This window comes from Astatotilapia calliptera, chromosome 3 (assembly GCF_900246225.1).
Source record: "Astatotilapia calliptera chromosome 3, fAstCal1.2, whole genome shotgun sequence".
NCBI lineage: Eukaryota > Metazoa > Chordata > Actinopteri > Cichliformes > Cichlidae > Astatotilapia > Astatotilapia calliptera.
This window is the reverse complement of record NC_039304.1, coordinates 33483761-33500747: the sequence shown is the minus strand read 5'-3', so window position 1 is coordinate 33500747 and position 16987 is coordinate 33483761. Positions and strand designations below refer to the sequence as shown.

Sequence of the window (16987 nt, the reverse complement as noted above, 5' to 3'; positions counted from 1 at the left end):
GCTCTACTGGAAGAAAAAATGGCCGGTATTTAGCTGAGAGAAACTGTGGGGCCTGTCTAAGATCATGCTGTTATTTGATCGGTCATTATGCACATACATTAGAGTCATTGTTTCTGTTCCCTGAAGCTCTGATTTTCATGTTATTTTGACATATTTGTGTTCTCCTCCACTGGTTTGCTTCATTGCAGTACAACAATAAAATAATATTGCTGTAACATCCTTGATTTCCTTAATTTATCATATGTAAAAATCATAAACCTCATGCGAATTTGCTAGTTTCTTTCTTACAGCAGCACTTCTCTGGGGTCTACGCTGCATTAGCCTTTACCAATAATGTTATTTGACCAAAAAAGCAAGACTTGGCTAATTAAAGAAAACTTTCAAGAGATTGTTTTTAAATACACACAATGTAAAAAAAAAGAAATGCACCAACACCAATGGATGAATAAACGTAGGAGAAATATAAACAAATTCCAACAGTGTGACATGGTTCGCAGAGCTCTCTCTGGTATAAAGTCCATGTTATCTGCACTAAATGAGCTAGAACATGCAAACTCCCCCCGGAGCGGTCATCTAAATATTTCATCATCAACTTCATACATTTGTTTATTTGTAGACTAATTTCCCCTTCATGCAATCCTGAGGCCCAGCTGGGTGTGTGTGCACCATCTGGGTGGACTGTGAAGTGGTTATGGGTGGTGTGGGTGCGTATGTGTGTGCGTATATGAGACAGTGTGCATTGTGGAAGATAAATATCCTGACTGTGTAAAAAGGGAGTGCCGATGGTGGGACAGAAGAAGAGGACTGAGATAACAAAATGCCACTTTTAGAAGCCAGAGCAGTGTAAGACTCACCATCCGGCGCCCTCTGCAAAAGCTAACTGTCCTGAAACATGCGTGTCTTACACGGGACCCTGTCCCCGTGCTTAGATAACACATTTGCTTGCCGGGACACCAGAATGGGACTAAGAGGGCTTTATCACAGAAAGATGAAGCGTTAAACCATGTGTTTACAGCATGCTCATCTGTCTAGTATAAATTCCAGCAATTAATGTCACTCTCACAAAACCACCAAAGACAAAGACAAATAACTAAACACAGCGTAGCACCACCCCACAGGCATCCATTCATTTACAGCCTGGGAGTTAATTGGACAGTATGTCGACCTGGAATGCGTCTTCCACGTAATGCTTTTCCAACATTTACCAAAGGACTTCCAGCTCCTGTTTGCTCAGCTCTGTGTATTTGTCTGTGTTAATGAATAAATGAGCCTAACCTTTGACCTCATGTGAGCTATCTCAAACTAATTTAAAGAGAGGCGATGTCATGCTTCACAAAGTCAGGTCTCAAGGGTAAGACATGAGAACAAAGCGTGACCCAGGCCAAAGGGGGACGAGGGTGATGACAGGGAGGCTTCTTGGACCTTTAGTAAAATAATCAGCTGTGATATCAGCTTATGTGGAGGGAGTGTGAAAATGAAAGTACACCAATTTTTCCAATTTTAAATCAAAACAAGCCCAGATCATCACCCCTCCGCCACTGTGTTTAACAGTTGGCATAAGGTGTTTGTACTGATATGCTGTGTTTGGTTTTCACTAAACGTGCCAGTGTGCATTATGGTCAAACATCTCCACTTTGGTCTCATCTGTTAAAAGGAAATTGTTCTAGAAGACTTGTGGTTTGTTCAACTCTGCAAACCAGGAAAAAATGACTATTCTCTGTCCTTTATAGAAAAAAGAAGCTTTCTCCCGGAAATCCTTCCAAACAAGCCATATTTGTTCAATCTTTTTCTAATTTAACTGTAAAGAACTTTAACATTTATCATGCAAACTGAGGACAGTAGAGTGTATGTAGCTCTGTGGTTTTTTCCAGTTTCTCTGACCAAGAGGTGAATTTGTCGGCACGTCCACAGCCTGAATGCTCATGACCAGCAAACTGCAGTAGAGGTGCTCACACTGCTGATGAGTTAGTGAAGTGCAATTAATTAGCAGCCACCTACCCTCTTAATTCCTGTGGAAAGCAGGTAACTCATGAGGGTGTATTCAGTTTTTCACATTGATTTTGCATTTCAGTTGTTTACCTGTGTGTGACAGCTGGTATTGAAGGAAAACAGAGGAGGTGCCTTAATTAGAAGTTTTGTGCATATATTCAAGCAACTACAGGGGGTTACAGATGTGTTTTGTGAGTCGGGATCAGGTGTGCAGGTGGAGGAACACTAACCTGTGCACCTTTGGAAGTGAAGGTGCCAAGGGCGTAGATTGATTTACCAGAGCAGCAGTGATCCACTAGCTGTTCCAGGCATGGGGTATTGTTTTGATTTGTTGGGTTTTTTTTGAGTGGTCCATCCTGGCAAGTGAGCCTGTATGGACAATGGTTGCTTCCTTTGGGATGGACCGGGCATTTTTTTTTGTTGTTCTTTTTGTCTTTTTTGTTTGTCTGTCCATTTCTTGAATATATGCTTGCTTCCTTGTTACAAATCCTATTGATTTTATTCAGCCTGGTCTCTGTTTTTCATGGGCTACAGTAAAACTAATTAGGTGTGGAACTCATTAATGGTGTCTGATCACTTAGTGTGCTTTTGATTGGTTGCAGTGAAATGGTCATTGGTCTGTTGTTGAGATTGGGGAGCGACTGACTGTGAAAAAAAGATTTGTTTTCCTTAATTTTCATTGAAAAAAGTTTTTTGTTATTGCTAGTAACCTGCTGTGGGTTTAACATGAGGTTGTATATACCCAATTTTAAGACCTGCTAAGGACCAGATTCTTTTTTATGATATGTATGTTCTTTTTCCCCATTTGTGTCTGAGTATTAAAACAACCCATTATGCCAAAATCAACATGTCACTGGATAGGTGTAGTCTAAGTGCAGTCAGATCATGGACAATATGTGCAGGAAAGTCTAGGTAACACGATATCATGATGTCCAAATTTTATCAGAGATCAGATTTGTCAACCTTATGGTGCTACAAAATATTTGGGAGAACTCAGAAGCTAAAAGAACAATTCATGCAAAAGTACTTAGTAATTATATAAAGCAGGGGATAATGTACAACAGTGTGGTAGATAATCCCAGCACCTTGATTAATGTCTGTACAAAATGCTATGACAGTCCATCTAATAGATTATAGATTCTTCACTCGCCATTTAAAACTCTGACCTGCTGGTGGCGCAACAGAAAGCATCCCTGAGGATTAGCTGTAGTGCTTAGAGGAACTATTCTCATAGGATAGGAACTGAGCGATTTCAGCCTGGATCGAAGCGGTGGATATGCTGATGGTATATCCATTAAATACATAAGCACATTTAATGTTTCAAAAAAAGGCAGTTTTATTGCAGTTTTTAACGTTTCCCAACTCTCAAAAACGCCGCATTAAAAAGCAATTTACACATGTGTGACTGACACAGGTGAGTATGTCGTGGACGTAACTGTAACAGAAAAGGAAAGCTCACAGAAAGAAAAAAAAATGGCATACGCATGTTGCACATTCACTATTTCTCTCCTGCTCAAACTATTCTATCAAGCTAGGTTTGTAGAAAAAGACAAGGACAACACTCATTCTGCATAGTCACAATAAACTCTGCGTTTGTATGCAACAGATTTCTGTTTTTTTTTAAATGTTCACACTGTGGCATCTCCACAATCCTCTGTAGCCTGTGTGTCTAACCTAGCGTATGATTGAATAAGGTCTAAACTGTCATTGATTTTAATATCATAAAGTAGCTTCTGTTATTTATTTTTTTAAATAATCTTCATCATAAACCATCTGACTTGCCACATTAAAAGCTTCTGTTCTAAAATCTTTTCATGCTCCTGTAACAGTATATAATAGGGCTGTTTCTCCATAAGGATATAGCAGCTCACCCATCTTGTCAGTGTTATTCAACAGGCAGAGTAAGATAGGCTGACAGATCGATAAGACACAGACAAAAGGACAGCGACACACAGAACGACCCTACAGCGAGCTTCGATGAAGGTGACCGGTTCAGATGGGTGACTGTAAGTGAAGGAGGGTCAGACTTAAACCAGCTGCTTTACAGTGCAGGAGGCTTAATGATGTCACGACAATGAAAGGCAATGACGCTGTAGGAGGCCATGAGGCAGTGCGGCAGCTTGCTCCTGTATCTTGGCTGCACAGGCCCAGAGAGCGTGCAGGCTGCTCTTCCACAACAGGTGTAAGCTGAGAGAGTGCTGGGTTTTAAAAGTAAAGGGACTCAAGTCTGTCAAGCATCTGTCCGCCCACCGAGAACAGTCGTTTTATTTTCACGCCGGAGCGTCTTAATGTTTCTTGGCAGTGTTTCTTTGGTGCCCCCTAGCTGGGAGAGAGGGCAGGACTGTTCTCTGTGCTGATGTTGACCAGGCACTCGCTGGACTTCAGGCTAGTCAGAGATTTGCAGCTTGGGAAGGACGCCAAGGACCCACACAGGCCCATCATGGAGGGGGTGTAGTCCTTTTCTGGGAGGGTGGGACAAACATATAACGGGAGGGTCAGTTTAACTGTACACACATGTTTCATCGCTTGTGTGTCTGAGTTGTCACCTGTGCACCAGGCCCTCCCATTCTGTTTCCCATGAGTCCTCTGAGAGTCAGAATCCAGGCTGACCTCCACTGACAGCAGCTCTGTGCTTGGAAAACTCCTCCTGAAAGAGAAAACAAGGCAAATATTTATATATGGCTCAAACCAGGTTCAAATTTTGAATTAAAAAATTAAAATGTTTTCTATACAGGTTTACATGGACATAACTACGCCATTTGATTTTTGCTTGTGATTTACACAAACTGCTAAGTGCTGTCTGATCTTTGATTGAACAATATTATACACCCACCAGCCACTTCATTAGGTGCACTGCTAATCAACACAATTATTTTATAAACCAGTCAAATGGCAGCAAGTGAGTGCAATTAAGCATGTACACATGATGAAAACAATGTGCTGAAGTTCAAACTGAGAATAAGAATGAGAAAGAAAGGTGATTTAAATTACTTTGAACGTCTCCAAAGGTCGATTCTGTTCATCTGGACGTAGCGTTTTCAGTGGGAGAAACGTTTCGTCACTCATAAAGTGACTTCTTCAGTCTCAGCTGACTGCAGGTTTCCCCAATCTTATAAAGAGTACATTTTCATAATGACTGAAACCAGCCCACTAAGGGAACAATGGGCTGGGAGGTCAAACTTTGAACGTGGCACACCTGATGCCAGAGTATTTCATAAACTGCTGATCTGCTGGGATTTTCCCACACAACTGATGATATATACCACAATATAGTGCATTTTCTGTAAATTTAGTGAATAGTTTATATAATCTGTCCACCAAGAGTACTATTTATTTTTCACATTTAAATCAAATAATTAAAAATGAAATAAATATGGGCTGTACGCAGTATTATCCAATAGCGATACTAACTAGATGACCTCAGAGTCACGCAAGAGCTTCCCTGAGGCCACCGGGTATCACTGCTGTTCCTGTATGGAAACCAGCATGTCTGCAAACATCTACTGCAGAGTGTCCAGTCTCGGAGGAAGCGCACCGTTAAGCGCATACAGGAATGTTGTTCGGCTCGTCCACGTATCTGTTGTTGCAGCTACAGAAGTAGCTGCCTGTTTAGGAATGAGCTCCTCGATTTGTTTTGGTTAGTCCTTCTGTGTTGCCATGGTGACTATTGCAAACCGTCAATTAAAACAAATAAACGATAGCCTATAACATGGAACGATAGACATTTGAATATCGTCCTCTAATGTATTTCCTCATCTGTAGAGTTTAGGAGAATGGTCTGAAAAAGTGAACAACGTGTCTAACCTTGAAGCAGATGGACTTTTTGATTCCATGCTGTGAAGAACTGAAGCAGTTCTGAAGACAAAAGGGAGTCCCAGCCAGTATTAGCAAGGTGTAACTTAAAAATGCGACTGGCTGGTGTATATTATTGTTATTACAGAGTTTGTGCATATAGTCAAATTGCAACAACGAGACAAAGTAACCATGCTGCCTGTAGCAAACCTGCGAAACAGCTTCAAGTCCTCTTGGCTGTCGAACGGCTCGAGCGTTGGCCACTGGTTGACGAGTGGGATTGAGAGGTTTTTCGCCAAGTGGTTGGAGTCACACGGAATCAAGCTTGTCCTGAGACATGTGAGGGTAAAACATAAGTCCCAACAATAGAACCACTGAAAAGCAAACACAGTCCACGGTACTCTGCAGTGAAGAGTGTTCATCAGTTAAGCTGGCATTGTGTTAAAGCTATTTGCTTAAACATGCTAGCCATCTGTGTGTTTCACTCACAGTTGCTCCTGAAGCTCCAAGACAATGGCCTCTAGTTCCCTTTTCTCCTGTTGGCTCTGGGTCTGCAGCTCCTCCAGCCGGGCCTTTAGCCTCTTGTTCTCCATCTCTGTGTTCTTCAGCTGTGACTCACGCAGACGCACAAGCTCCTCCAGGTAACCCTGACAACACACATTCAGACTGAGCCAAAATTTAAAAAACACATTCACCCTCGGATACTCATATTAGACATCAACCATCTGTGAACGGTCATAGTAATGTAGAAACGATTCCGCAGTATAATCTTTGTTATTAACTGACAGATTAATAGAGTCATGAAACGATGAACGTATTTATCTGCATTTATTAACCTTAGATTTAGATCAAGCAACAGCGACAGAAACACATCATGTTTGTCCGCCCACCTTTTGTGCATTGACAATCTTGAACCTCTGCTCCATCTTGCGACACTTTGTGCTCCAGCTCTCCTCGTCTGTGACCAGGGGGATGTAAGGATGTTCAGGGACGCTGTCGTCACTCGCGCTGCTGTCAACACTCTGCCGATCATCGTCATCGCTCAGGTAATCATAGCTGTGACACGAGCAGCCAGTATCAGTATCTTATTGACTTTGAATGGGCTGTGCAATGGTGTTTCTGTAACTTTCAAAGTGTTTCTGAAATACATGAAGGTTGGTGTACCTTTGTGTAAATTTCAAGTATGGAGTATAGTCAATCACTGCAGGAGATTTCCCATCCAGGGCCTCCCCTTTTAAACAGAAGCTGAGGGAGACAAACCAATCAGAAATTAGAAACTTTATACATGCATAAGGATTTTAAAAGTATCAGTCTGATATCTAAAAGTCAGGACGCCCCACCTAAAGTCTATAGCTCCAAGACCTATTAGCATCCCTGTTAGCACTGTAGCTTCTTCTCTTAACATGATGGCTCCCTCTGCATAGAACCTCCTAAAGCACAAAGACAAGTGCAGTTAGGTGGGAACATGTTTGTACGAGGATCAAGTGATTTTTATTATATAGAGAGGTGCTAACTTGGTTGTCCTGCTGTCCCTCAGAGCAGTGGCGATGTATTCAGATAGCCTCTTCTCCATCAGAGCTACTCTCATCCAGGCTCGGACCTGAAAGGAACACCAAAGCTAAAGAAATTAGTCTGGAGAGTCACAAAAATGACTTCTAAATTAGTCCCAATAAATCTACATATTCTTATTTATTTGTAATTTTTTTGTCATCGTATGATGGTCTTGCCTTGGCTCGTGAGGTGCTGATGTTTTCCATGCTCTCAATGCTGCTAATGCAGCTGTTGGGGACTTTAGCACAAGCCAGGCGGATGTAGTCCCAGTAACTCCTCTGACCATCGAACCAGCTACTAGAGCCTGACACAACAAGCATGTGAAGTGCGTTAGTTTTAGTAAGCACTGAAAAACACGTTGTTACACTACACATATATTACTGCGAATAATAAAACAACATGGTTCTGCTTGCTGAAGCTGCTAAACAGGACAGAAAAGTTTCAGTAAACACTGTAAGAGCCTTGATTCAACAGGACGTTAAGTCCCAGTATGTTATCTCCTCAGTTTAGTACCTTTGAAACGGTGGCTGAGGATGTGTTCAAGGATGGCGGCGAAATTGACAAACTCTTCTGATGAATCATCGATGGGCTCGGCCGTGTATTTCTCCAGCAGGGTCTTAACTGAAAACCTGTGTGTGGTGGAGAGGAGCGAGGAGAGCACTTATTCGAGCACTTATTCAAGCATAGAGGGAAAAGATTAGTCAGGAAAAACGCTGATGGGTTACCGCTGTCTTCGTTTCAGTTTACAGTAGGCAGAACATGTCGTACATCAAACTATTGCTAAACATTTGTGAATCACACTTGATAAACCACACAAGTCTGTTTAAGGATGCAGTCGCGAAAGAACACAGTGTTCTGCCACTGTGATACATTTAGTTAGCTCTTAGGTTTAACCCTAAAAAACAGACTGAACATTTTTAATGAGTACAATTAGAATGACTATTCATTTTCTTACATGATTTCTAATATCATAAAAACACAAATTACAGGAATATGCACAGATTTAAAGAATGTACATGAGCAGATTATGTACAGTATTGCGCTCTACGTTTATTTTTCTGTGTTCAAAAATTTGTGATGGCTGTTCCAGATGACACGGGATGGATCCTTGGATCAGTGTAGAGAAAACAGGAGATGATAAGACTGTGGAATCGCTCTATCTTCTGCCAAATTGCTTGCTTAATTTGGCAGAATATAGAGTAAATAGTAAGCACTGAAAAATCTCACAATTCTCCCCAGACTACAGAGCTCTGTGCTGTTTTTATAGGAAGCTGAACTCTTGTCTCTGTATGATAACAATTTAATGTGTAAGAAAGTTACTTTCTATATTTGAAGAAAAATGGTTAAATATATATGTTGTTATGTGAATTTTTGGATCCGGTGTCATAAATGTGATGTACTTGTGTGATCAGTGAATGGTAAAATGGCAACAATGGGAACATTTTAAGACTCTGATCTCGGTGTCAGACTGACCTTACTGAACAAAATACTCCACGTTGTCCTATTCTGTCAACATGTAATCTTTCAGATATACCACAAGCTAATGTACAAGTTAGGTTTTGTACACAAGGGTCTAAATGTATTCTGTGACCATGGCAGATAAGAGAGATAACTTGTCTCCATAAATATCCTAGGTTTCCTTGTTCAAAACTCATGCTGTAATCTGTACTGTACAATTAACAAAGGTCAATGAAACTCATAAAAGCAAAATATCTGGGTGGTGTTAGCTTGTTAGGGCAGGGCATAAAGTAATTATGTATGATACAGCTTAATAATAGTTTATTTTTACAGCACTTATCAAAACTAGAGTTACAGAGTACTTCCCAGAAACACAGAATAACAGAACAAACAAGGAGGAGATTATACAAAACAATGAACATATCAGCGGACACTGTACTGGTCCGTAGTGGTGAAAAGAGAGCTGAGCGTAAAAAAGCAGCTCTCGATTTACTGGTCGACCTATGTCCCCACCCTCACCTGGTCATGACCTCTGGGTAGTGACCGAAAGAATGAGATCACAGATAAAAGTTGTGGAAATGAGCTTTCACTGAAGGGTGGTTGCCCTCTTCCTTAGAGATAGGGTGAGAAGTTTAGCCATCTGGGATGGGTAAAGCTGCTACTCCTCCACATCAAAAGGAGCCAGTGTAGGTGTAGGCATCTGACAAGGATGCTTCCTGGGTGCCTCCAAGGTGAGGTGTTCTGGGCATGTCCCACCAGGAGGAGACCCTGGGGTAGATATGCTAGAGAGATTACATCTCTTGGCTGGCCTGGGAACGCCTTGGTGTTCTACTAGACAAGCTAGAGGAGGTGGCCGGGAAGAGGGAGGTCCAGGCTTCTCTGCTTAGTTTGCTGGCCCTGCAACCCGGCCCCGGATAAGTGGAAGAAAATGGATAGATCGATGGATGGAATTTACATATCAATTAAAACACAAGACTTAACATCAAAATAAAATAAGGTGAATCTTAAAAGAAGACACTAATGAGGTGAGCTGAATTTTCTCAGGCAGGTCATTCCACAATCGAGGAGCCCCAACAGCAAACATTCAAACGCTCAATCGACTTGTGTCTTTACATGTGAGGTGGGAACTGTTAATGGGTTTCAGACCAAGGATCTCAGCTGAGCACTGGTTGGTAGAAGAACTGCAGTTTGACTGTATATTTTGATGCTGGGCAATGAAGGACTTTAAATGTAATAAGTAAAATCTTAAAATCAATTCCTAGAGAAATGCACAGCCAGTGTAGAGTCATCAACACTGGGGTAAGATGTGTTCAGTTTTCAAGGTTCTGGTAACAATCTGGCAGCTGATTTTGCATAGTCTGAAGTCTATTTCATGCTTTCTGATTGATATCTGTTAAAAGACCAGTACAGTAGTCTAACAAAGAGGAAATAAAAGCATAAAAAGCAAAATAGTCAGAGTGTCACTAAAACTCAATATTGATCGAATTCCCGCAATATTCCTTAGGTTATAGTATCAGGACTGCGTCATCAATCAATCAACCATTACTAATCTGATTTCCCATAATTATAATCAGGGTTAGAGCACAGAGTTCAACTATTTGAAATTGTACAAGCGTATCTCCATCCCATTTGAGTGTGGATGTAATTATGTGATCTCTGACAATGTACCTTCCATTTCCTGCAGAGTCTCATTTCTACACTTCAGTCTGATGTCATCCTTTTACTGTGAGGAATATGTTCATCGAGCACTTTCAGGAAACTCCAACAACTTCCTTTGTACTAGATAATTTCAGCTGATGACATAAGTCTCCCGTAATACATTCCTGACTTCCAGGATCTTCCTGTGAAAACCCTTTAACTTTTGTATGTGTTGAAGATTTGAACAAATAAAATTAGTTCAGAGAGACATAACTCAATAATGATAATAATCATAAATCATTTGGCAAGATTTTATCCATAATTTCATAAATATCCTACTTTTAAATTTTGGCTGTAAATATTGATAACTGTGGTGATGTATGGGGAAAACTTTTAGCTGAGTCACTGGTCACTTATGCGCGTCATCTAGTCTCCATGGCATGCAACTACTTTAATCCACTTTACCCTATTATCCTGTTTTAATTTTGATTCTTGTACATTGAGCTTGTTTCTTATTTCATTACACTGTAAAAACAAAGACTTTGGAGAAAATAGAGGGTTATTAAAACTCAAGGGAACAAGATATTACAGATATTAGCAAGCTGCTTTTTGTTGCTAATGCTAATTAGCATTAACGATATTAATAACATCAACTAGCATTAGCATAACAGTAGCTGTGTCCCAACTCCTAGGCCACAGCCTTCGAAGAACCCGGCCATCATGGTCTACGTGGGCCGGGTCCTTCGAAGTCTGGAAGTGCGAGGCTGTGAAATGGGACGGTCTAGCCTTCAGATTTGCGTCACCAGCTGTCTCGGTGGAGTTGAATAAACTCAGCTGTCTGCTCCTTGCTCCCTCAAATATAACAGAACATTGGAGTAAATTCTCAACCATCTCACGTTTCTGTTTAATCAGTTTTCTGTTTGACGTTTATTTAGCTGCATGAAAAGTATAACTTTAATCTCAGCCAAAACGATTTACTAAGGAACAAATAAAACACTGAAAAAAGCCAAACAATAGTATTTTTACATTATCTAAGTGACTTATATGTTTAACCTGAGTAGCGAAAGACCACGCAGGGTCTGAAAATGTGGCGGGAGTTCGGTGTTCTCGACGGCTCTAGTGGGTAACAGACATCTGTGAAAACGTCAGAGCCCTTTTGCAAATATGTGATGTCTTGATAAACCGAGCAGATATTTGAAGTTTACACAGCTACATTCTTGCCTGAAAATATCTTAAAAGTTTATTTTGTGACCCAGAAAGAGTAATATTAAAACTAAGCCGCCATTGTTGGAAACTGGAATTGGCTGGGGTGCGCTATAAATTCTGGGATAGGTTGGGCCACGAAGGATACACCTGACCCATCCTTCATATCCAGGAAAATGAAGGACGGATTTCGGGGCCTCATTTGGAGCGGCCCTTGAATTGGGACAGCCCTCATCGCCTGGCTGTGACGTAATCGGCCTTCAATACACAGACGATCCAGCAACGCACACGAGAAAACACAGGGCTTAAATACACACAGGGCAATCAGGGACCGTGAGACAGAAGGGAGACACAGCTGGGATTAATTAGACATAACAAGACAAGGGGAAGCAAAACTAGAAACACTGACAAGAGACATGGACCTTCACAATAAAACAGGAAAGACACCGATAAATCTCTAAACAGGCAAACCTAACAGACTAGGAGACAGAACATAGGAACTTGAAACATGGAACAGGAGAGCACAGAGGACACACAACACTAGGGATAATCACAAACAACCCAAAATAAACAAAACCACAGAATATTAATAAATTTAAACATAAACAAGGAGTCCACAGACTCCGGACCATGACACAAACAGCATAAGTTTGTGATATCAGGAAATGAGTATTTCACATCGCTGTGGACGTATTTCCAGCATCAAAGGTCTGTTTAAGGTCATGCCAAAGCATCTGAAATTTAAGTCTGGATTATTTTAGACCACTCCAAAAACCTCCTTTTTTTCTTCTTGTTTTGTTTTGTTTTGTTTTTGAGTCATTCAGACATTCTCTTTCAGGATTTTCTGGTAGAGAGCAGAATTCATGGTTCCATCAATTACAGCAAGCCTGAAGCAGCAAAGCATCCCCAGACCATCACGCTACCACCACCATGCTTGGCTCTTGTTACGATGTACTCTTTTCATGAAAGGCTATGTTAGTTTCACAGCAGATGTAACAGGACCCAAACCTTCCAAAAAGTTAAACTTTTATCTCACAGATAGGGCTGCCACAAACGATTATTTTGATAGTTGACTAGTCACCGATTATTTATGCGATTAGTCGACTAATCAGATCATCATCCACTGGACGTAAAACTACAGCTTATTGCACCAGCAGCATCTGCTCTTATATAACTATCATTAGCTTACAGCTTTAAGTGTTTAAGGTGCTAACTAAAAATAAAGACAAGATGATAGTTTATTCAATTTTAATGAAATTTGCAGATTGTTTCGGTGAAGTTTAATGAACTCCTTGCTATCTAAAATATAACAGGACAACGGAGTATATTCTCCAGCATCTCACACTTTTGATAATCAGCTGTCTCAGCTGTGTAAAAACTATAACTTTAATCTCAGACAAACCGATTTACTCAGGAACAAATAAAATACAAAAAAAAAAAGCCAAACAACAACATTTTTAATTTATCTAAGTGACTCATATATATTTAACCTGAGTAGCGAAAGACAGCGGTGGGTTAGAAAACAATTTGCTGGGAGTCCGGTGTTCTCACCGCGCTAGTGACCTAGCCCCCGGCTAGCTATCGAGCTGGTGGGTAACAGACGTCTCCGAAAACGTCGGAGCGCTTTTGAAAATATGTGGTGTCCTGATAAACTGAGCCGATATTTGAGGTTTACACAGCTACATTCTCGCCTGAAAATACGTTAAACGTTTATTTTCTGACCCAGAAAGAATAATAAGAGTAATATTAAAACTAACTAGCTGCCGCCATTGTTGGAAACTAAGCTGGGCCGCGCTATGATTTCTGGGACACAGCTACTGCTTCTTCTTCGGGGTTTAACGGCAGCTGGCATCCTTGTGCATGCAGTGCTGCCATCTTCTGTTTCAGTCCGTTATTACACTCTTAAATCCTGCTACTTATTCCTGCGTCTTTTGGGATCTTACAAAGCTTCAAACGACGCGTCGACTATTAAATCAGTCGTCGACGATTTTGATAGTCGACGTAATCGTGACTAGTCGACAAATCGTGGCAGCCCTACTCACAGAATGTTTCCACAAAAGTCTTGGGGATCATCAAGATGTTTTGTGAGACGAGCCTTAGTTTTGGTTTCTCCTTGAACTCTCCCATGGATGCCATGTTTGCCCTGTCGCTCTTTTATTGTTGAATCATAAACTCTGACCTAAACTGGAGCAAGTGAGACCTGAAGTTCTTTAGCTGTTGTTCTGGGTTCTTTTGTGACCTGACATCGACTTTGTTTCTGATCTGTTCATGAGTTTCTTTAGATTGTGGCAAGGTTGCTTGTGGAGGTCTTTTGGCCTGCTTCCATTTGTCAGACTGGTTTATGTTTATATTTAGGTTATTTCTTGATTCACCATGTCATGCAGTAATCAGACCTTGCAATGGTGAGCGAAACTGAACTCAGCTTTCCAAAAAATGTGGATAATCACAGTAAATGCATGATTTAACCAGGTTCACAATTACACTTTCACATAGGGCTAAGCTATGTCCTGAAAACTGACAGCATTTTTTTACCTTAATAAAAGGAAATCATCATTCAGAATTTCACTTTGTATTTTTTAAGTTATCTTTGTCTAATATTAAAAAAAAAGAAAAGAAATCAGGAAGTAGTGAAATATTTTTCCCTGCACTGTGCATTTGTGGGTGTATATTTTCAGCAATATACACCCACAAATGATATAAAAGCTCACAGGCAAAGAATTTTCAGTTTATTTTAAGCACCATTATTTCTTCAGCAGTGACCACTAAATGTTTTCCTGGACACTAAATAATTCAGCAGGACTATTTTCTACAAGAACACCTGTCAAATACTATTTGTCCAGTGACGGTAAGATATGCAGTGAGCCGTGAGAAGGAAATTAACCATCTCCTGCAAACAGAGAGAAAATATTATGGCTAAATACTGGTCATGTTTTGCAGAGTCACCATCTTTATGTTTTACTGGCCACGTTCACATCTATAAACAATGCTTATCTTATCACAAGCCACTGAGGCAAGTGATTTCACTCCCCATTGTTCCAAAGGCAACAATGCCTCATTCAGCTGCATCAACTGGATAATAAATGGCTGACTATCCTCAAAACGAGCACAATCCCTGCATTTCCTGTGTATTACAAACAGCAGGGCGGGGACCTGACCTAGATTCACCTGTCATTGGCTCACAGAGGTCCTGCTTACTTACTTTTTTTTTAAACCTTTTTTTACTGACTTTAATGCTCTCAATTTACATATAAGAAGCTACAATATGCAGTGGAGCTGAAGTGAGCTAACACTCCTATGTCCACCTTGGCAACTGACCCCTTTTAGATTATATAAAATATTTTATGCATTGGGAAAATCCAAATTTAAGTCACAGCAGCTTTAAATGTGCTGTGGGCTGTGGATGTCTATCTACGTTGAAGCTGATGCATGACTGAGCTGAATGATAGCACAACTACTGCTGGATGAAGTGGAAGCATGCCTGCTGACTTACAGGCTAAATGCTCTGTCCCTTTACATAACCATAATCGTTAGAGATCATTATGTGCCTGCACCGTCAGGTCAGTGTTTGAGCCTACTGAAGAACAAATCTCTATCCAAAATCACAAAATCCAAGCAGGACTTTATGTAAAGATCTTATACTGCCATCCTGCCTTAAGTCCCTAGGGTGCCAGCTAGTCCTTGCTCCAGGAAGGGTGTCGTCATAGCGACCACACCATCAGCACTGGGATAAAAATTGCACTGACAAAGATAAAAGTCACACAGAGAGGCCACTGTCTGATGCAGCACTGAGGGCATTAAAAATGTCCATCACCATATACAACATAAGGCGTGTTGGATAATGCACTCACCTGCAGACCGTGAGGAGGTTTTTCCTCTCCACCGCGAGGTTCCTAGTCGATGCTTTTTTCGAGACATCTCCCATGGCCATCGCTGCCTGCTCCATCCAGGAGTAGGCAGCCCTGGAAGCAAACGACCCCTCCCTGTGGGCCACCGGCCCTCCTCATTCACTTGTGGATGCCGGAGAGGATGCTGGCGGCCCGCGTCAAAGCCGCTGACAGACAGCGGCGGCACTTTGTGAGACGACGGAGGAAACTGCTCGACACATTAGACACACCAGAGCGCGCGGAGCGTGGGCTTTGTTTTTATGTTTACTTCTGTGACCTGCTCACGGGACTGAATTGTGTCTGCTCGAGCCCCCTCTTTCTGTCTCCGCCCACTTTTCTGACTTCATCATGCCGTCATTGGATCGTTTCGTGTCGTGCGGACCGAATTACGTCACCGGCTCCAGCGACACGCAGTTTCTTTGAGAGCTTAATATAATATATAAAGACCAGGGATTATTTATTTGTTTGTTTGGTTTTGTGCTCACAAATTTATATTTTACAAAAAAACCCTAAAATAGACATTTAATATTTAATATTTATATTTGCAATATATGTATTGTTCAAAATCCTCATCATTTTTATCTCTTTAAGATAGCAAATGCTCTATCTCAATTTTGGAAATTTCATTTGCTATAGTGATTGAAATGCACATTTTTATTATAATTATTTGTTAAGACTGTGTATGGAAAGTAATACAATCATTAAATTTATCAATTTTTATTTTGAACATATGATACATTTTATACACGTTGAAAGTTTATTTCGTTTTTTCTGTATGTTTAATTTATGCATCAATAATAAATGATAATTTTCTATATTATTATAAATAGATATAGAATAAGAGATGTGCTTGGACCTTTTATTTAATGCATTGTTTAAAGATTGTGTTGGATTACGGCAAGGCTGGGATGGTCAGTTTGGTAAAGTAAATCCGTTGGGCATCTTTCTTTGCCTTTAGACAACAATTCTGATGGCAAAAGAGCCAAACGGGACAGGCCAAAAAAAAAAAAAAAAAGGAAGGAGGTTCTGCAGCATCCGGTCACCGTACCAGCAGACTGAGAGACAGCTTCTTCCACCAGGCCATCAGACTGCTGAACACGTCATAGACACCTCACCTTCCATACTGGAGCTTCACATTATGCACTCCATACTGTACAGTAATGCCACTGAAGAAAAAAAAAAAAAAAAAAAAGAAAAAAAAAAAAAGGGAAGATTGTGTTGGGATGTATTTGAGACTGAAATTTCTTTCTTTTCTTGTTTAATAACTGTTCCTGGTAAAAGCTTTGTAGCCACAATAAACCTGATATCATCACCACCACTGCGGTCACCGTGCTGGCTCACTTCCTCCTTCATCGTAAACTTCCAACTTCAACCATCCTCGCCGTCCATTTCCCTGCTCTTGCTATTAGAGGAAAGTGCTCGTGTTTTCAGCTGATTTAGTGTCAGCACAGCAGTGGTGCAGACACGTTGGC

The 16987-nt window shown here is 40.8% G+C and overlaps 1 protein-coding gene across 3 annotated transcripts; it reads right to left on the bottom strand.

Moving 5' to 3' along the window:
* Window positions 1-3300: 3300 nt before the first annotated feature.
* On the bottom strand, window positions 3301-15900 carry rundc3ab (RUN domain containing 3Ab). 3 transcript variants are annotated; one of them, XM_026163013.1, is made up of 12 exons: window positions 15480-15900; window positions 7846-7961; window positions 7509-7636; window positions 7296-7381; window positions 7122-7211; window positions 6946-7026; window positions 6672-6837; window positions 6271-6428; window positions 5992-6111; window positions 5794-5844; window positions 4536-4636; window positions 3301-4451 (listed from the first exon to the last, which is right to left on the bottom strand). In XM_026163013.1, the coding sequence occupies exons 1-12, from the start codon at window positions 15572-15574 to the stop codon at window positions 4309-4311; spliced, it is 1335 nt and encodes a 444-aa protein (XP_026018798.1). In that variant the 5' UTR covers window positions 15575-15900; the 3' UTR covers window positions 3301-4308. The 3 variants fall into 3 exon arrangements, with proteins under 3 accessions (XP_026018798.1, XP_026018797.1, XP_026018796.1); XM_026163012.1 differs by lacking the exon at window positions 5794-5844 and having other exon boundaries at window positions 15480-15894; XM_026163011.1 differs by lacking the exon at window positions 5794-5844 and having other exon boundaries at window positions 3301-4636.
* Window positions 15901-16987: the final 1087 nt, after the last annotated feature.